Source organism: Thamnophis elegans, chromosome 7, assembly GCF_009769535.1.
Source record: "Thamnophis elegans isolate rThaEle1 chromosome 7, rThaEle1.pri, whole genome shotgun sequence".
Taxonomy (NCBI): Eukaryota; Metazoa; Chordata; class Lepidosauria; order Squamata; family Colubridae; genus Thamnophis; species Thamnophis elegans.
The window spans coordinates 11,625,995-11,647,579 of record NC_045547.1 but is presented as its reverse complement, the minus strand read 5'-3'; the positions used below and the strand labels follow the sequence as shown (position 1 = coordinate 11,647,579).

Below are 21,585 nucleotides of genomic sequence, written 5' to 3'. Positions count from 1 at the left end.
ACGGCTTATCTGTGCCAATTTGCTGCCAAGGACCTGTCTGTCTGTTAAATAAATGCCGTAACTTATCTTTGGCTCGGAGTGTGTGTTGGTGTGGGACGAGGGGGGTCAGAACACCACCCTATCAAGAGCTATAGAGGGAACATGAATGATACTCAAAAATTCCTCAAGTTTTCTGATTATGTCTACAATATCATTGATAGATGTCTCATAGGTATGATTAATCAAAAAGGTATTAGACTCTTTTAATACACAACGGAATGATAGTCTGTGGTCCCAAAGTCACAAGCATCCTGGGAAGGTCTGGTGTGACTGTCACAGCCCTAGCAATACAGGTACCAAATTATAACTTTTTGACCTGATAGGGAAAATTATGAAACTAGTTAACTGTCCTTAACTAATTAAATTTGGATGTAATTCTAATCCAAAACATTGACCCATGATGTCCAAAGTATTGGTTGAAGTTGAACTGTCTCTTTTCAGTGTCAAAACGTTCCCTATCCAGGTACAAAAGGCTGTCTGTCTGTCTGTCTGTCTGTCTGTCTGTCTGTCTGTCTCGGTCTGCCTGCCTGCCTGCCTGCCTGCCTGCCTGCCTGCCTGCCTGCCTGCCTGCCTGCCTGCCTCTCTATCTATCTATCTATCTATCTATCTATCTATCTATCTATCTATCTATCTATCTATCTATCTATCTATCTATCTACTAATTTGTAGCCTGATATTTAAAAACATTCATTAGATATACTTTCTTTTCACTGTATTGAATTAAATTCATATCTTATGCAAAATTTTTGAAGGGGCACAAATCTTTGAAAAGGTTTGCAAATGACAGTAGCTTTATCCAAGTTATAGTCACTCCTTCCATAATTCTTGCTCTGCATTGTAGAAATCTCAGAAATTCTTGAATCCAGAAGCATCCACCAAGGAAGGTTGATAGTTCCATTCCCCTTGATGTCATGGAGTGACAAAACAATTGTTTTCTCTGGCATTTCTCCAGGTCACAGTGCACGACAGTCTCAACAGATCCTAGGAATTGATACCATTTTTGTGTGCAGAACATAACAGTTTTCTCATCTATATTCATTTGCAGTCACTGCAAATGTTTTCGAAAAAGAAAAAAGTGGAACCAGAAAAGCAGACTGCGACTCCAGGGTCCTCCGATGCTAAAAACAAGGGTAATATATCCATTTTTTGATGTAGTTGTTTTTCTCCTACTAATATAAACACTTAGTATCTGTCCTTCAAGGCCCTTATGGATACGTACATGCAGAGTCAATATTTTAGAGTTCTGTTTTAGCCTCAGAATTTATCCAACAATATTTTTGGTAGGATTAAGGAACTTAACAAATTTTGTTTGTTTGTGAGATTGAAATTGCCATGAGCCATGGTGACGTAGTGGCTAGAATGCAGTATTGCAGGCTAATTCTGCCGACTGCCAACAGTTCGATATTCATTGGCTCAAGGTTGACTCAGCCTTCCATCATTCCGAGAAGATAAAATCATCTTCTTCTTCTTCTTTTAACAACCCCATAATCCCTTGCGGGGTGGAGTCTGGGCAATTGAATGGAGCTAGCAGAGTGTTTACTGGCTGGATGCCCTTCCTATTGCCAGTGTGGAGTTTTGTTCAGCGGATATATTCTTATTGCTGACTCTGTAAATTGCTTAGAGAGAGCTGTAAAGTGTTGTGAAGTGATACATAAGTGTAAGTGCTATTGCGAGTTTTCACAGAAATAAAGATGCATGAATTTCTGCAAGAGATATTTCATATTTATTTTTTCCCCCAAAATTTCAAATCCCACGGCTACCGTTGAAACAGGCCCTTCAAAAACTGAGCCAGCACCAAAAGAGGGCGCAGCTCAACCACCTACAGATGCTACAGCAACATCAACACAACCGGCGGCCGTTCCAACTTCGGAGACAAAAAAACCTGAAAATCATGGTAAAACCAAAGAAATGACCAATTATAAAAATGTGACTACTCACCTTCTGCAACACTAGGTGCCAAATTATAATTTCAAAGACAGCTGGACAACTTATGAAATGAGTAATAATATGCAGTGGACTAATTACACTGACATGTGAATCAATTCTTTAAAAATTCATTTGTCCAGATCAATTGCAAACTACAATTGACCAATAATAAATGTTGGGTAATTTGCAGACCAAACCTTTATATACTTGTATCCTTGCCCTGGAGTGGGGAGGGAATGTGGATTTTACAGTATCCATGCCCTGGACTGGGAGGGAAAGGAGGCTTTATAGTATCCTTGCCCTGGAGTGGGAGGGAAAGGAGATTTATAGTATCCTTGCCCTGGAGTGGGGAGGGAATGAGGATTTTACAGTATCCTTGCCCTGGAGTGGGGTGGAAATGGAGATTTTGCAGCATCCTTGCCCTGGAGGGGGGAAGGGAATGGGGATTTTACAGTATCCTTGCCCTGGAGTGGGAGGGAAAGGAGATTTATAGTATTCTTGCCCTGGAGTGGGGAGGGAATGGGGATTTTACAGCATCCTTCCCCCAGGAGTGGGGTGGAAATGAAGATTTTAAAATATCCTTCCCCAGGAGTGGGGAGGGAATGGGGATTTTGCAGTACCCTTCTGTAGCCACATCCATCAGGCCAGGCCACGCCATCAGGCCACGCCATGCCCATCAAGCCATGGCCACAGAACCGGTAATATATAAAAAAAATATGAATCCCACCACTGCTGTAAGCTCTATTGAATTCTTTAAAGAAAAAACTGTTTTAATTCTTGATTGGGACCCACTCAGGGTTTGGTATAAGATGGGTAGCTATGTAAATATTTTAAATAGATAAATAAACTCACAGTCTCCTGGTTCCTAGCCTGATGCTTAATCAGTGAACCAATTTGGCTTGTGTCAAATATATGTGTGTTTTTTCCTAAGTCCCAGGCCCGCCACCGTCTTCAGATGCTAAAACAATCACAAAGGAACCCGAAAAACAAGGTAAAATTAGAAGGATGGTAAATTGTCGCGATGTGGACAGTCTAGCTGGCCAGTGACTTTTTTTATTACCAATCTTTTGTTAGTAAAAAAAAAATATTTTTGAAAAATGTACATGGGCTAACGTATTAGCAAAATACCATCCATAAAGGAATTTGTAACTACCGTATTTTTCAAACTATAAGATGTACCGGAGTATAAAACACATCATGATTTTGAAGAGGTAAATGTTTTTTAAAAAATTGGGGGGCACTCTGCAGAAGTGTGCAAACCCTCCTAAACCCTCATTTTTTGCAAAAATTAGGGAGCAGCATGCAGAGCTTTGGGGGGCTTTCAGAGTGTTCCTTGGGGCTGGGGAGGGACAAAAAAACGGCCCATTGTTTTGCAAAAATAGGCCATTTTGGGGATGGAAAAAAAGGCATGCAGAGATTTGGGAAACTTGAAGAGTGTTCCTGGGGCATGGGGAGGGCAAAAGCATGCAAAAACAGCCTATTTTGTGCTTGTTTTTGCCCTCCCCAAGCCCCAGGAGCATTTTGCAAGCCTCCCAAACCCTCTGCACATCCATTTTTGCAAAGTGGGTGGGGTTTCAGTAGGCCAAAATGCTGTATTCAGTGTATAAGATACATCCAGATTTTCACCCTCTTTTTTTGGGGGGGGGGGAAGGTGCATCTTATACTCTGAAAAATACGGTAGTTTTTTGGGGGCCTGTGACCCAGAAAATAGTCCAGATGTTAGAGGAGAAGCACATCTGGAAATCCAAATGACTTAAGCAATGAAGCAGTGCCAGGCACGTCTACACAAGGTCTCCAACAACCCCACCGGGCTAGATACGTATACCAGCAAAACAAGCAAAAGAAAGAAAGAAAGAAAGAAATGCCTCAGTACATGTAGTCCTCGAATTACGGCTATTCGTTCTGGGGCCCTTCAAAGTTACAACAGCACTATCGTTTTTCACGTGACCGTCGCAGCATCTCCATGGTCACATGATCAAAATGCAGAGGCTTAGCAACCGACTCATATTTACAATGGTTGCAGTATCCTGGTATCATGTGATCACTGTTTGCGGCCTTCTGACAAGCAAAGCCAAGATTTGCTGAGGGAAGCAAAATTGGTGCAGGGCAAGGGTGGGCTTCAAAAATTGAGCAACAGGTTCACTGCCCCGTTGCTGGTGGGAGTGGCCATGGTGGGTGTGGCCTAGGCAGCCCCCTGCACCACGGCTGGGGGGACATTTTTCGCCCTTCGCAGGCTCTGGAGAGTTTCCTCGAGCCTCCGGGAGGGTGAAAACTGCTTCCCCTGGGCTCCGGAGGCCAGAAACAGGTCCGTTTCCAGACTTCCAGAACCTTAAGTAGGCCTGTTTTACCCCTCCCCAAGCGTCTGTACGGGCCCTGCACTTACGCGGCATGATGAACCGGCCACATGGAGACTCCTGGCAGAGACGGGGTGGGTGTGGCCAGCCAGGGGTGGCATTTGGGGATTCACCAAACTGTGCAAAATCCTAGCTAGAGGATCGCCCAAACCTGTGCAAACCCCCAGCAGCCCACCCCTGCTGCTGGGGGAAGCAAGATTCACTTAACAACCGCGTTAGTAACTTAACAACTGCAGTGATTCACTTAACAAGTGGGGCAAGAAAGGTAGTAAAATGGGGTAAGATTCACTTAACAAATGCCTCACTTAGCCACAGAAATGTTGGGCTCCAGGACTATCTGTACTGCAATCTATAGAGAACGGTTGGCTGGGGAATTCTGGGAATTGAAGTTCACAAGTCTTAACATTGCCAAGTTTGGAGAGCCCTGGTTTTGAGAATTGGGTTATCAGGTTTCAGAACAGGCAATGAACATGGACATTTGGGGGCGGGAGGTGGAGGATGCACTAATTATTTGATTTTCTTGGAACATGCAATAAAAAATACAATGTAAACCTGGGGTGGGGGAGGAGGAGGAGGACTTGGGTCTACATGAATGGGTCTATATGAAATTACTTTTTCCAGCATGAGAAGGATTGGTTTTTCAATTACAAGAAGGTGTCAGAATCAGTTAAGGGGCAAAAGCCTTCAACCTTGTAACTGATTAAAGTCTTGTCAATTTCAGGCATCAGTGCAAGCTGGTGAGAGTATGCTAATCAAAATCAGGAAAGGGCTTGTTAACTTGAGGTTTCATTAGTACTTCTTTAGGAGGCAGTGTGCCATGGAGAAAAACTGCTCAGAAAGAGATACTTAAAAAGCTGGACAAGGTTTGATTTTAAGGCTGTGCTTTCCAGATGGAGATCAGAGCCGTGGTGGCACAGGGGTTAGAGTGCAGTACTGCAGGCTACTTCTGATGACTGCTGATTGCCAGCAGTTTGGCAGTTCAAATCCCACCAGTTCAAGGTTGACTCAGCCTTCCATCCTTCCGAGGTGGGTAAAATGAGGACTTAGATTGTTGGGGGCCATAGGCTGGCTCTGTAAAACACTTAGAGCGGGCTGTAAAGCACTATAAGCGGTATATAAGTCTATTGCTATCATGAGAGGAACATGGAGGACATGTTCCCCTTTTGCCATTAACGACATCTGTTATCTCAATCTGAGAATTTGGGGGGATACGTCAAAGAAAAATTTCCATCCATGATAAATCTGTTAACAAACGGATTGTACCTTTATAATTTTAATCAGTTGATATATGCAGTAAAAGAGGGAAAAGTGTTTCACATGAATTGCTTACTGAAAAATGAATACATTGGGCTATTATATCTCATGGTTCCTGCTTGTAATACAAATTGTCCATAAATTGTTTACTCACACTTCTTGGAATTTCACATCTACAGATATTGTGAGTGATGCAAAAGTCCCTCCTCAGCCTGTAGACAAGAAGACCACTCCAGAGCCATCTCAGCCTCAACCGGAAGTTAAAGGGCAAGGTGGGATGAGAATTTTGGCATTCTAAATTGTCTGAATTTTGGGGTTCACTACACAAATTTTGAAAGGCAGAATATAATTTCAGTTCCATTATGTTCTGTTTGCTTTCTTTTCTTTTAATACCACTTTATAATGCCTTGGTAAGGCCACACTTAGAATACTGCATCCAGTTTTGGTCGCCACGATGTAAAAAAAGATGTGAAGACTCTAGAAAGAGTGCAGAGAAGAGCAACAAAGAGGATTAGGGGACTGGAGGCTAAAACATATGAAGAACAGTTGCAGGAATTGGGTTTTCATTAAACTAGGTTTAATAAAAAGAAGGACTAGGGGAGACAGGATAGCAGTGTTCCAATATCTCAGGGGTTGCCACAAAGAAGAGGGAGTCAAACTATTTTCCAAAGCACCTGAGGGTAGAACAAGAAGCAATGTGTGGAAACTAATCAAGGAGAGAAGCAACTTAGAACTGAGGATAAATTTTCCAACAGTTAGAACAATTAACCAGTGGAACAACTTGCCTCAAGAAGTGGTGAATGCTCCAACACTGGAAGTTTTTAAGAAGATGTTGAATAACCATTTGTCTGAACTCCTGCCTAAGCAGGGGGTTGGACTAGAAGACCTCCAAGATCCCTTCCAACTCTGTTATTCTGTTCTATTCTATTTTCAAGTATATAAACCTAAAAAGAAAGGAAAACAAAGGAACTGAAATTATATTCTGTGTGTGACTATCTATATGTATTTTATTTATTTGTATCCTATCTATGTTATTTCTACAAATAATTCAGGATGGGGAACATATCCAACATACCTTTTTCCTCCTAATTTTCTTTGCCACAACTGTCTTGTGAGGTGGGTTGAGCTGAGAGAGACGGAGGGACTGGACCAAAGTCAGCCAGCTAGCTTTGAAGGGCTAGTGAAAAACGTGAGCTTTCTAGTCTGGTGCCCTAACCACTAGACCAAACTGGCTGTCCATTTTTTATTTCCATTTATCTATTTATCTCTCTCATCCTAATATATTTTTCTTCTTCCATTGTTTCTTCTGGGAAATGGCCTTGGAAATGAAAACCTCAATCAGCTCCACAACAACCGGCAACAACCGGCAGTCCCCAGGCTCCTGGTAAATATCCCCGTATCATTCAGAGATGTCGTTTTCTTTCTTTTTTTTCTTTGTGGGTTATTGATTGTTTTTGTGTGTTTAATGTGTGTGTGTATATGTGTGTGTATGTGTGTGTGTGTGTGTGTGTGTGTATGTATGTGTGTGTGTGTGTGTGTGTATGTATGTATGTATGTATGTATGTATGTATGTATGTATTTAGTGTCACAACTCCTGGTATGCCCAAATATGGGAGGAAGTCTACTGCTTCCATTCTCTTCCATTCCTCCCATATTTGGGCATACCAGGGGTTGTGACACTAAATACATACCTATTTCCCTGGCTCAGCTGATAAGGAGGAGAACCTTGTGGCTTAGTGGTTAACACATCTGCCTAAGATGTAATACAGCACAGGTTCAAATCCCAGTAAGGGTATGGCTAGCTGATGAGAGCTAAATAGCTTGAAATAGATCTATACTAGTCTCCCTTTATTTATGTATCAGCACAAATACAACACACACACACATTTATTTATTTATTTATTTATTTATTTATTTATTTATATTTATTTATTTAAATTCAGTGGATCCAAGCCTGACCATTCCTCCTGTGGCGGCTCCTTTAACGACGCAGCCAGCACCAAAACCAACAACAGAACCACCAGCTCCAGGGGTTGCTCCAACAGCAACACAAGTACCCGGTAAGTCGCCTTTTCTCACTTAATTGACCTTTCCTTGTTTGTTCTTTGTGTCCAGTTTCCATCTACAAAGTCCTAATATATTTTTTTTCTTGTGTTATTTCTTCTGGCTAATCTCCTTTTGGAAATGAAAACCTCAAACAGCTCCACAACCAGCAACAGCAGTCAGTCCCCAGGCTCCTGGTAACTCACCCCTTATCAGATAATTGGAGATAACACCTTTCCTTTTTGTTTCTTGGTGGGGTGTTGTTTTTCTTTGTGTTCTTAATGTCTGGTTTTTTTTAAAAAAAAATCAGCAGCCCCCACTGTTCCTCCTGCGGCGGCGGCTCCTTTAAAGACTGAGCCAGCAGCAAAACCAACAACAGCACCACCAGCTCCAACAGGTGCACCAGCAGCCAAGCCAGGACCAGGTAAGTCACCCCTAGTTACTTAATTGAAGATAAAGCCTTTACTTCTTTGGTCTTTGTGAAGTGTAAGTTTTGTTTATGTTTTTAATCTCTCTCTCTCTCTCTCTCTCTCTCTCTCTCTCTCTCATTTTCTCTCTCTCTTATTCTCTCTCTCACCTCTCTCTTTCCTATTTATCTCTATCACTCTCTCATTCTCTCTCTCTCCTATCTATCTCGGTCACTCTCTCTCTCATTCCCAATCACTATCTTTCTAACTCTATCTCCCTATCTATCACTGTATCACTCTATCTCTCTATATCTATCTATCTATCTATCTATCTATCTATCTATCTATCTATCTATCTATCTATCTCTATCACTTTGTATCACTATATCTATCTCCCTATATCTATCTCCCTATCTATCTCCCTATATCTATCTATCTATCTATCTATCTATCTATCTATCTATCTATCTCTATCTATCTATCTATCTATCTATCTATCTATCTATCTATCTATCTATCTATCTATCTATCTATCTATCACTTTTTATTACTATTTTCTATCTCCCTCTCTATATCTCCCTATCTATCACTCTATCACTCTATCACTCTATCACTCTATCACTCTATCACTCTATCACTCTATCTATCTCTCTCTCTCTCTCTATCTATCTATCTCTATCACTTTCTATCACTCTATATCTATCTATCTATCTCTATCACTTTGTATCACTATCTCTATCTCTCTATCTATCTATCTATCTATCTATCTATCTATCTATCATCACTTTTTATCACCATTTTCTATCTCCCTATCTATCTCCCTATATCTATCTATCTATCTATCTATCTATCTATCTATCTATCTATCTATCTATCTATCTATCACTTTTTATTACTATTTTCTATCTCCCTCTCTATATCTCCCTATCTATCACTCTATCACTCTATCACTCTATCACTCTATCTATCTATCTATCTATCTATCTATCTATCTATCTATCTATCTATCTATCTATCTATCTATCTATCTATCTATCTATCTATCTATCTATCATCTCTATCACTTTCTATCACTCTATATCTATCTATCTATCTATCTATCTATCTATCTATCTATCTATCTATCTATCTATCTCTATCACTTTGTATCACTATCTCTATCTCCCTATCTCTATATCTCCCTATCTATCTCACTATCTCTCTATCTCTCTATCTATCTATCTATCTATCTATCTATCTATCTATCTATCTATCTATCTATCACTTTTTATTACTATTTTCTATCTCCCTCTCTATATCTCCCTATCTATCACTCTATCACTCTATCTATCACTATCTATCTATCTCTATCACTTTCTATCACTCTATATCTATCTATCTATCTATCTCTATCACTTTCTATCACTCTATATCTATCTATCTATCTATCTATCTATCTATCTATCTATCTATCTATCTATCACTTTTTATCACTATTTTCTATCTCTATATCTCTATATCTCCCTATCTATCTATCTATCTATCACTCTAACTCTATCTATCACTCTATCACTCTATCTATCACTCTATCTATCACTCTATATCTATCTATCTATCTATCTATCTATCTATCTATCTATCTATCTATCTATCTATCTATCTATCTATCTCTATCTAAAAAGCAGCCCCAACTGAACCAACACCCCAACCAACAGAACCACCCCCTTCGGCACCAGCAACACCAGCAAAGCAAACAGCAGATGCCGAAGCTGCAAAGGACAAGAAGCCCGAAGCCACTGGTAAAACCAAGATAACATTCAAGTTGGTCTTCAGGCTGACTATAGATACACTTACGGCATAAGGATATACAGAATATAATTTGTGCCCCCTGAGCCACATAGGACTCCCAGAAACAGTCTTATTGCTCCCACACCCCCTCCAAGATCAGGTGCCAGTTTATAAAGTTTTGTATCGCAAGGCAAATTGGGACAGGTAGTCCTTGTTGACACACAACCATCAGTTTAGTGACTACTTGACGTTCCCAAGGCCCTGAAAAAGTGACTTATGACCAGTCCTTGCACTTATAACCATTGCAACCATCCCATGCTCATGTGATCAAAATTCTGTGACTGGCAATAGGTATGTATTTGTAATGCATCATGTGATTGTGGGATCACCATTTGCAATCTTCTCAGCCAGTTTCCAAAATATCAAAGTCAATGTTAGGAAGCTGGATTTGTTTACGACTATATGGTTCACTTAACAACTGCAGTGATTCATTTAACAATTATGGCAAAAAGGTCATAAAATCAGGTGTGACTCACTTAAGAGCTGTCTTGCTAAAGTGAGTAATGGACATTCTGATTTGAATTGTGGTTGTAAGTCTCCCCATCTAGTTGCATTGAAATATCAGCCAACTTTTCAAAATCCAGTTGTCCTGACTAATCTCAGCCTGAAAGCATAATGTTCAGCATGTTATTTGAAACCAAGCTGTGTCCTTTGTTCCCAAAACCTTGTCCATTCCAATGCAAAGTAATAAATTTCAGCTCATTTGCAGAGTTTGTACACTGTACTTGCTCAGATGTAACTTCTATTGGACTTTTTAAATGGAAAAAAGAATAACTAGAACACCAGATCCTCCACTCCAAAATTGTCCAGTGTTAAAGGTAAAAACAGTGTGTTTCTAGGGAAGATTACCATATTTTTTGGAATATAAGACACATCTTTTTCCCTCAAAAAAGAGGGTGAAAATCTGGGTGCGTCTTATACACCGAATACAGCATTTTTGGCCACCGGCGAACTCCGGCCCCTTTGCAAAAATGGCTGTGTATTGCCTTTAGGAGCCTTGTAGAATGGTCTTGGGGGCCGGAGAGGGCAAAAATGAGTGAATAATGGGCAGTTTTCGATAGATCTGCAGAGTGCAAAAACTTTTTTTTTTTAATTGCCTCTTCAAAATCTTGGGCCGCGAGTTTGACACCCCTGCTCTATGGGTTTTCTTTCAGAATTGTCAAACACATTTTTCAATAGACTGTATGCTACAGAGTTCTAGCAAGCGTTCCCAGAAAATAAAAAAATATATGAGCATATATAAATTATGTTTATCTTTTTCCCTCCCAAAATCCCAGTCCGGACTGTTACTTTTGAGGCAGGCTCTCCCAAAACCGAACCGGTACCAACAGAAGGCAAACCACCACAAGGTACGAAAACCACAACAAAACAGCCTGTGGGACTTCCGACATCAAAACCTGGTAAAAGTAAAAGAACAATAAATTGTCACGATGTAGGCATTCTAGATGACCAGAATCCCAAGGTGCTTTTTTCTGGAGGCAACTGGACTTGTTTTTTTCTTTGAGGACGTTTTGCTTCTCTTCCAAGAAGCTTCTTCAGCTCTGATTGGATGGTGGGGAATGGAAGGATTTATATTCCTTGCAGACAGCTGGTCATTTGCATCCTTGTAGAGGATCCTTGAAGCACTTGGAGGTTTATCTCTGTCCTCAGGGTCACCTGAGTGGTGCTTCTGATTCTAGTAGTCTGCCATTTTCCACCCCTCTGGAAATTCATTCCTACTTCCACAACAATGGTGGGTTTCAAAAATTGTTCGAACCTAGTCTGTGGGTGTGGCCTCCTTTGTGGGAGTGGCTTGCTGTCCATGTGACCAGATGGGAGTGGCTTGCCGCCCCTGTGACCGGATATGAAGATGCCGATGACACTTGTCAGAACCACCTTAAATTACCTCACACACAGCACTGGCATGCATAAGAATATGATGTAAATTTGTTTTTTAAAAGGCATCTTTGGTTTGCGTTAAAACAACTTCAACACACGCAATGTTCTGATTGCACCACAAATGCAGTAGTCATCCTTACCTTTCACAGAGGCACTGAGTTTTATAAATATGAGCTTGATAGTGTAGAATAATCATATCCAAGGACCAGTGGTGGGTTTCAAAAAAATTTGGAACCTCTTCTGTAGGTGTGGCCTGCTTTCTGGGTCCACTGGTGGAACCTCTTCTAACTGGTTCAGTAGATTTGACGATCCGGTTCTACCGAATAGGTGCAAACTGGTAGGAACCCACCTCTGTTCCACACCATTCAGAGAGTGTTCATCCCAAATTGTATATGATAAACCTCCATCTAAAAGGTTGCAATTAACCAGCTGACTGCAAGGAATATAAATCCTTCCATTCCCCACTATCCTGTCAGAGCGGAAGAAGCTTCTTGGAGGAGAAACGAAACGTCCTCAAAGAAAAAAAATAAGGAAGTCCAGTTGCCTCCTGAGAAAGCATCTTTGGAACAACCCTGACCTGGATGACTGAGAGTCCCTACAGACTTTTAGAATGACCACAGATTTTTTTTACTAATATTAGTTCTCTGTTGGTAAAAAGTATTTTTAGAACTGTAAGTGGGCAAATATCTTAGCAAAATATAGCCCATGGTTTAAGGAAATTGTGAGTAATTTTTTGGCTCAGTGATCCAGAACAAAAAAGTAGAACCATGTGAGGCTTCTACTGTGTGCAGACACACTTCATTCATTGGCTATTGTGTAAATGTGGCAAACACCCAATAAGAGACACAATCTCAGAAACAAAACAATTCAGTATTAAAAGCATTTGGAAGCAGGAACGGAGACCCAGTGTGATATCAAATCGACATCAGAGAATTCTTAAAGGAGAGGAGCGCTACAGGAGCCCTTATACCTCTCTTAAGATCTTTTCAGTATGGATGGAATATAGATAGTCCTTGACTTACAACCACAACTGAGCCTCAAATTTATGTTGCTAAGTGAGTCATTTGTTAAGTGAGTTTTGTCCTATTTTACGAACTTTCTTGCCACAGTTGTTAAGTGAATCTGGTTTATCCCTTGGCTTTCCTTCTCAGAAGGTCGCAAAAGGTGATCATATGAACCCGGCATATTGCAACTTTCATACAGGGAGTTGCCAAGCGTCTGAATTTTGATGATGTGACTCACAGGAATGCTACAAATGGTCATAAGTCTGAAAAATGACCCTGACTCACTTTTTTTCAGTGATGTTGTAACTTTGAACAGAGAGTTAATGAACTGTGATAAGACAAGGATTACCTGTAAAAATCTCCTTTCCTAATGTATTTATTAATGAATAAGTCTAGTGTTACAATTTCACCATTTGATATCAGATAGATAGATAGATAGATAGATAGATAGATAGATAGATAGATGATAGATAGATAGATAGATAGATAGATAGATAGATAGATAGATGATAGATAGATAGATAGATAGATAGATAGATAGATATAAATGGCTGTGTGTGTGTGTATGTCTGTTTGTGTGTGTGTGTGTTCCAGCATAAGTCTGAAACACCTCGAGCTATTTCAACCAAACTTGGTACACAGATGGCTTACTCTCTGGAAACAAATACTGTGGGGGTAAGACACCTCTAACACCCCTCAGGGTGAGTGTTCTGATAAGATACAGCCTGTTGTGCCTTAAAATGGTTTCTACTGCACTGCCATAAAATGGCTTCTACTGCACAGCGCAGTGGCGTTGCCATAGTAATGGCTTCACAGTACTCCCCAAGGAGGCTCCCTCTGGTAAGGGGGAAAATCCAACATTAGAAATTACGTTTGGTCCGGACATTTTCAACAAGGTGGTATCATTTTTCTTGACTCTTCTGGGGGCACAGGGAAAACATTTTTAACCAATTTAATTGTCGCCGAAATCAGGGCTCAGGGAGAAGCTGCTCTTGCCATCGCCTCTTCAGGAATTGTGGCAACGTTAATGGAAAGAGGGAGGACAGCACATTCTACACTTACAATGCTACATAATTCATTCCTTTTCCTGTCTAATACATACATACATACACACACGCACAAACACACACACACACACACACAGTAACACCAGATTATCAGCTAGTATAAAATAAAAGGGAACCCATATTTATTGTGAATTGCATATTCACGTGAAAAAGTTCCATCCCAAATAGGAGAATATTTCTAGCTCAGGATTAAAATGGTGAAAAGAGTAAGGTTCTACAGGTAAGAAAAATGAAATGCATAGGCACAGTATAGGTGGTATCTTGCTCAATAGTAGTAACTGTGAGAGGGATCTTGGAGTCCTAGTCGACAATCATTTAAATATGAGCCAGCCGTGTGCAGCGGCGGCCAAAAAAGCCAACACAGTTCTAGGCTGCGTAAACAGAGGGATAGAATCAAGATAATATAAAGTGCTAATACCACTTTATAATGCCTTGGTAAGGCTACACTTGGATTCTGCATTCAGTTTTGGTCGCCACGATGTAGAAAAGATGTGGAGACTCTAGAAAGAGTACAGAGAAGAGCAACAAAGATGATTAGGGGACTGGAGGCTAAAACATACGAAGAACGATTGCAGGAACTGGGTATGTCTAGTTTAATGAAAAGAAGGACTAGGGGAGACAGGATAGCAGTCTTCCAATATCTCAGGGGTTGCCACAAAGAAGAGGGAGTCAAACTATTTTCCAAAGCACCTGAGGGTAGAACAAGAAGCAATGGGTGGAAACTAATCAAGGAGAGAAGCAACTTAGAACTGAGGAGAAATTTCCTGACAGTTGGAACAATTAATCAGTGGAACAGCTTGCCTCCAGAAGTTGTGAATGCCCCAACACTGGAAGTCTTTAAGAAGATGTTGGACAACCATTTGTCTAAAACGGTATAGGGTTTCCTGCCTAGGAAGGGGGTTGGACTAGAAGACCTCCAAGGTCCCTTCCAACTCTGCTATTGTATTGTAAAATGAAGGGTCTTTGGGCAAGTAAACAACACCCAAATCAAGGAACTGCCAAACCGATTAACAGCAAACAGCCCAACCAAAGAACTTCCAAAAACATTTGCACCAACACTGACAGACATAAAATGAGAGCACTCTTACTAGCACTGATGAAGTTATCTAGTTTGGCAATGAAAAATCTATAACGGTGATGGCGAATCTTTTTGGTTCTGAGTGCCCAAAGTGCATGCGGACCCCCCCAAAAAATTCAATGCAAGTGTCCCCCATGCATGTGCCTCCCCAAACATGCGCACGCATTCCCCCCCGCCTATTTTTGATTTCCAGTTTGGTGCAGGAGGCCTTTCAAGCCCAAAACGGGTGTGCAGGGGGGTGCACACACACGGGAACCCCCAAAATGCAATGTGTGTGCCTCCCACCATCCCCTTCCCCCCTGTGTTTGTGCACCTGCAAGCCCCTCCTGTGCCCCCTTGTGCATGCACGGCAGAGACCCAGAGACCAGCTGGCCAGTGGGAGGTGCACACGCTTGCAGGGTGAAACTGGGCTGGGGCAACGGCTGGCATGCCCGCAGTAAAGGCTCTGCATGCCACCTGTGGCACATTTCCCCTAGGTTCACCATCACGGATCTATAAGAAAACAATCAAGCTCAGAGAGCAGAAAAGTCCCCTTGATCCCTCCCAAACTTATAACTGATCAGCATGAAGGCAAGGAAGTCCACTCAGCCTCAACAGGAAGTTAAAATCCAAGTGGGTTTGGGGATCTTGATGTTCCAACTTGTCTGAATTTTCAGTCTCACTGCAGGAATCTTGGAAGGCAGAATGCAATTTCAGGAGCGTTACATTTTTCATGTTTACCTCTCTTTTCAAGTTTCAACACGCAAGCCCTCATCTTGCTCTCTCGTTTTATTTCTCCTGGTAAATGCCCTCGGAAATGAAAATCTCAAACAGCTCCACAACCTACCATCGCAGCCAGTCCCCTGGCTCCTGGTAAATAACCTCTCCTCAGTGAATTAGGCATGACCTCTTTTCTTTTCTTCTTCTTTGTGCGTGGTTTAATTTTTGTGTCTTTTTAAGATCAATATTTTTTTAAAAAATAAAGCAGGTCCCGCCACTCCTCCTGCAGCGATCCCTTTAACGACTGAGCCAGCACCAAAACCGACAACTTGAGAGACCACCTGCTGCCAATTACCTCCAATAGACCGATTAGATTCCACAGATTAGGCCTCCTCCGAATTCCATCCGCCGGCCAATGCCGACTGGCGACTACCCGGAGGAGATCCTTCTCTGTGGCTGCTCCGACCCTCTGGAACGAGCTCCCCATGGAGATTCGAACCCTCACCACCCTCCAGGCCTTCCGCAAAGCCCTTAAAACCTGGCTGTTCCGACAGGCCTGGGGCTAAAGAGCTTTTGCCCCCCCCCCCCGAATGGTATGGTTGTTGTGTGCTTTTAAATTGTGTATTGTTTTGTTTGTCTTTTTATCCCTTATCTGTATCCCCTTCCCTGACTTGGATTGTGAGCCGCCCTGAGTCCCCTCCGGGGAAAATAAGTGCAATAAATTCAATTCAATTCAATTCAACAGAACCACCAGCTCTAGGGGTTGCATCCACAGCAAAGCAAGTAACAGATGCCCAAGCTGCAAAGGGCAAGAAACCAGAAACCCCTGGTAAAAACCAAGTTAAAATTCAGCTTGCTCTTCAGGGGCGTTCTAGCTGCCCTTAATGGCACAGAATTCAAATTGCATGCAAATGGCATTCTGGATACCCATAAGGATGACCACGTATTAATATAGATTTACTCTTCTGCTTTTGCTTTAATCCTGGCTGACATCCTAGCCCCGTGAAGGTAAACCTATGGCACACATGCCACCGGTGGCACACAGAGCCCTCTCTGCGGGCATGTGCACCGTCGCCCCAGCTCACATAGCAATAGCAATAGCAATAGCATAGCAATAGCAATAGCAGTTAGACTTATATACCGCTTCATAGGGCTTTCAGCCCTCTCTAAGCGGTTTACAGAGTCAGCATATCGCCCCCACAGTCTGGGTCCTCATTTCACCCACCTCGGAAGGATGGAAGGCTGAGTCAACCTTGAGCCGGTGAGATTTGAACCGCTGAACTGCAGCTAACAGTCAGCTGAAATGGCTGCAGTACTGCACTCTAACCACTGCGCCACCTCGGCTCTAAATCAGGTCTCTGCCACGCAGAAGGGAGACGAATGTGCATGCACAGGGGGTGAGGGTCATGCATGCATGGGCGGGGGGCATGTGCGTCAATGCATGGAGGGTGGGGGAATGCGGGGGATGCGGTGCACCCTCCTACACCCCTTTTGGTCCCAGGGAGGTCTGCTAGGCCAAAAACGGGGTGCAGGGAATTGCACGTGCATGCACGGGGGCGGGGGTCGCGTGCACATGCACAGGGATAGAAGAGAGCATGAGAGGGTCACACGCATACGCAGGGGGCAGGGCACATGGGAGGGCATTGCATTAAGGGTGTGGGCACGCATGTCCAGCACACGAGAACAAAAAGGTTAGTCATCACTGATCTGTGGCTTAATATTTTTACTTGTACCAGTAAAATTTCTTGGGGCAGGAAATCTGAAACAGCTGAACAACCATTCCAAGACTCTTAGTCAATCACCCTTTACTACTTAACTGAAGGTAATACTTCCTTGTTTGGAAATTGTTTGAGATGAGGATTTTCGCCTTTCAAATTGACTGAATTTTTCAATCTTGGTACAGAAAATCTTGAAAAGCAAAATATAATCTCAGAATGATTGTTTCTGCTTATTCCCTCCCCCATCCTTTTGTTTTCAAGCATCAATATACAAGTCCTAATATATTTTTTTCTTCTTCTATTATTATTTCTTCTGGCAAATTCCCTTGGATATGAAAACCTCAAACAGTTCCACAACCAGTAACAGCAGTCAGTCCCCCGGCTCGTAAGTCATCTCTTATCAGTTATTTACACACAAAAAAGTTTCCTTTTCGTTTCTTTGAGGGTTGTTGTTTTTCTTTGTATTTTTAATGTCTATATTTTTTAAAAAAATTCAGCAGGTCCTATCTATTTATCTCTCTCTAATTATTTATCTTCTATCTCAGTGTTTGTCAACCTTGGCAACTTGAAGATGTCCGGACTTCAACTCCCAGAATTCCCCAGCCAGCGAATGCTGGCTGGGGAATTCTGGGAGTTGAAGTCCGGACACCTTCAAGTTGCCAAGGTTGACAAACACTGTTCTATCTATTATGTATCTATCCCATCATGTATTGTCTCTCTATCGCTCCATCTCTCTCTATCTCTTTATCTTTCTATCTATCTAAAAAGCAGCCCCCACTGTTCCTCCTGGGGCAGCCCCTTTAACGACTCAACCAGCACCAAAACCGACAACAGAACCACCAGCTCCAGCAGCTGCACCAGCAACAGCGCAACCACAGGGTAGGTAATCTCTTGTTACTTAAATGCAGATGACAGCTTTCCTTGTTTTTTTCTTTGTGGATTGTTATTGTTATGTTTTTAATCTCTCTTCTATCTATCTCTATCACCCTCTCTATCATCTCTGTGTCTGTCTGTCTGTCTGTCTGTCTGTCTGTCTGTCATCCATCTATCTATCTATCTATCTATCTATCTATCTATCTATCTATCTATCTATCTATCTATCTATCATCTATCTATCTATCTATCTATCTATCTATCTATCTATCTATCTATCTATCTATCTATCTATCTACCTACCTACCTACCTACCTATCTACCTACCTACCTACCTACCTATCTATTTATCTCTATATCTATCTATCTATCTATCTATCTATCTATCTATCTATCTATCTCTATCTATCTATCTATCTATCTATCTATCTATCTATCTATCTATCTCTATCTATCTACCTATCTACCTACCTATCTATCTATCTATCTATCTATCTATCTATCTATCTATCTATCTCTATCTCTATCTATCTATCTATCTATCTATCTCTATATCTCTTCTATCATCTATCTATTTATCTATCTCTATCTATCTATCTATCTATCTATCTATCTATCTATCTACTATATCTATCTATCTATCTATCTATCTATCTATCTATATCTATCTATCTATCTATCTATCTATCTATCTATCTATCTATCTATCTTTCTCTCTCTCTCTCTCTCTCTAACTAACTAACTAACTAACTAACTAACTATCTATCAGCTCCTACCACTGCTCCTGCAGCAGCCCCTTTAACAACTGAACCAACACCAAAACCAACCACAGCACCACAACCATCGCCGATTGCACCAGCAACACCAGCAAAGCAAGCAGCAGATGCCCAAGCTGCAAAGGACAAGAAACCAGAAACTCCTGGTAAAACCAAGATAAAATTCAGACTGCTCTTCAGGGGCATTCTAGCTGCGCTTAATGACACAGATGCCTTAATGCACACTGGTTTTTCTGCCGTTGTCCCAGACATCGGCTGACTCCCCAGCTGATAAATTGAAGAACTTCTGGTGTGGGTATTTTGGTCTCCATCCTTCCACATCCCTGAAGATGTAGAAGGGACACGGGAAATAATTACCATAATTGAAAACAGAATTTCTAAGGCAGGGCTGTCAAACCCGCGGCCCGTGGGCCAGATACACTGGCCACGCCCCCATCCTTGTTTAGCAAAGGTGGGGGAGTCACAATACATCACATGATGCAGCTGTGATGATGCGACTTTGACATCGCTGTTCTAGGGAGGATCTAGTCAATGATGGTTGGTACTGTTCTGACCTAGGTTTCCCCAGCAGCACGAAGCCTCATCCTGATAAACCCCTTTTGTGTAATTTATAGTGAATTCCTCTCCAGCAAAGTCACAGCCCACAGTCTTTCAATATAGTTCACAATTACCAACCTTTATCAGGCTTGGAGAGTGGGCAGGCCGATATCTTTCAGACGCCGCAACACTTGGCAAGAATGCAGGAATGAACTAATTGTCTCCTGCAAACTCCACTCCCCTTTCGCTCCTCTTTTATTTCCTCTGGGAGGGGCCATTCATCGTCCACCTGTGACCTTACTCCCAAGTCAACCCCTGTTCTTTAGCTGTTCCCTTTGTCTGGCAACTCTGCGCATGCACACACTGGGAACAGGCTCCAGCTGTTTGTCTGCCTCACTGATGTCTGACTCTGAAGGCAGCTGATAATTGTCAGATGGCTCTGGCCCCCTCTCTGCCTCCAATGCAGAGCCCTCATCAGAGCCTTCCCCAGACTCCAGAACTGGCCCATGTTCCTCCCCAACCTCCTCAATGTCTGAATATTCTGCCAGCTCCTCTGGCTGTTGGTGGGCCACAACAGGTACCTCCTGAGAGATGTCAGCCTCATAAGTTTGGATGGGCAACATTTGCTGACTTGTAGCTCTCAGTTTGGCCTGCCAACTTTCTATTGGGTCCCAGTAAGTCATCTGATGATGTGATGATGCCAGTAGAACATTTTCATTTATTTTGTGGAGGAGGCCAAGAGTGAAATAAAAGTAGGTAACTTCCAAGATGAAAACCATTCCCAATCCCACTTTCTTTCACCATCAACCTTCACTTCATATGCCCCCAAAACACCACTTTCAGGCAGGTTTGTGGCCTTTTAAGAGAGTTTTGTGAGATTTAAGAATGAAACAGAAGCAGGCTGTTTCCCAGGGGTATCCTAGTAGCTGATAACCCTCAATCTCTATTCAAAATATGCCATGAAATAGGCTGAAATTGATTTCTTTCTACCATGTCTGTTCCGAATTACATTTCTTCTTTTTAAAAAAAATAATAATAATAATATCAACTAAATTGTCTATTTGCCAACACATTTTAGGAGCACGACTTTGTGGTGCTGGATGGGATTGCATGCTGGCTGATGGGGACCACACCTTACAAACTGTTTGATGAATAAATTGGGCTATTATTTGTTTGAGGTTTTGCAACACAAATTATTGTGTTAAGAACTTACACAATAAGTTCTGCATGCTCCAACTGCTTGCAATTTCTCATCTGCGATTATTGTGAGTAATGCAAAAGTTCCTTCCACCAGTGGTGAAATTCAAAAATTTTCCTTACCGGCTCTGTGGGCGTGGCATGGAGGGCGTGGCTTGGTGGTGGTGGTGGTCACGTTACTGGGTGGGCGTGGCCAACTTTAAAAAAAAACTTTTTAAAGCATTTTTGGTGGACATCTTGTCTGCAGGCTGATCACTTACAGAGTGGGGAGCAGTGGTGAAATGCTACTGGTTCGCCTGAATCGGTAGTAAAAATGCTACTGGTTCGCCTGAATTAGTAGTTAAAAAATGTTTTTAAAAGTTTTTTTTAAAGTTCCGATGATCAGCTGTGCAACCGTGCCGCGTGATTGTTGTAATTTTTAAAAAACTTTTTGAAGCCTTTTTTACTACCTGTTTGGGCAAACCAGTAGCATTTTTACTACCAGTTCGGCCGAACCGGCCTGAACTGGTAGCATTTTCCCCCTACTCCCCACTCTGTAAGTGATCAGCCTGAAGACAAGATGTCCACTCCAGAACAATCAGGGCTTCAACAGGAAGTTAAACTGCAAGGTGGGATGGAGATGATCACATTCCAAATTAACTGAATTTTTTCAGCCTTAATACAGAAATATTGAAAAGCAAAATATAATCTCAGTATCATTATTTCTGCTCCCCCCCACTTTTTTTTTTTCTTTTCAAACTTCAATATACAAGTCCTAATATTTTTTTTTCTTGTATTATTTCTTCTGGCAAATCTCCTTGGAAATGAAAACTTCAAACAGCTCCACAACCAGCAACAGCAGTCAGTCCCCAGGCTCCTGGTAAACAAAAAACAAAAAAATTCACACGCCCTTATCAGATAACAACATC

The 21,585-nt window shown here is 41.8% G+C and overlaps 1 protein-coding gene across 1 annotated transcript in view; it reads left to right on the top strand.

The window, feature by feature from the left end:
* The first annotated feature begins 141 nt into the window (after positions 1 to 141).
* Positions 142 to 21,585, top strand: part of CAPZA3 (capping actin protein of muscle Z-line subunit alpha 3) — a 31,494-nt gene continuing 10,050 nt past the window's right edge. The window contains exon 1 of the mRNA XM_032221095.1: positions 142 to 211. Coding sequence (XP_032076986.1) covers positions 142 to 211 — 70 coding nt within the window. The remainder of the gene's footprint in view (positions 212 to 21,585) is intronic.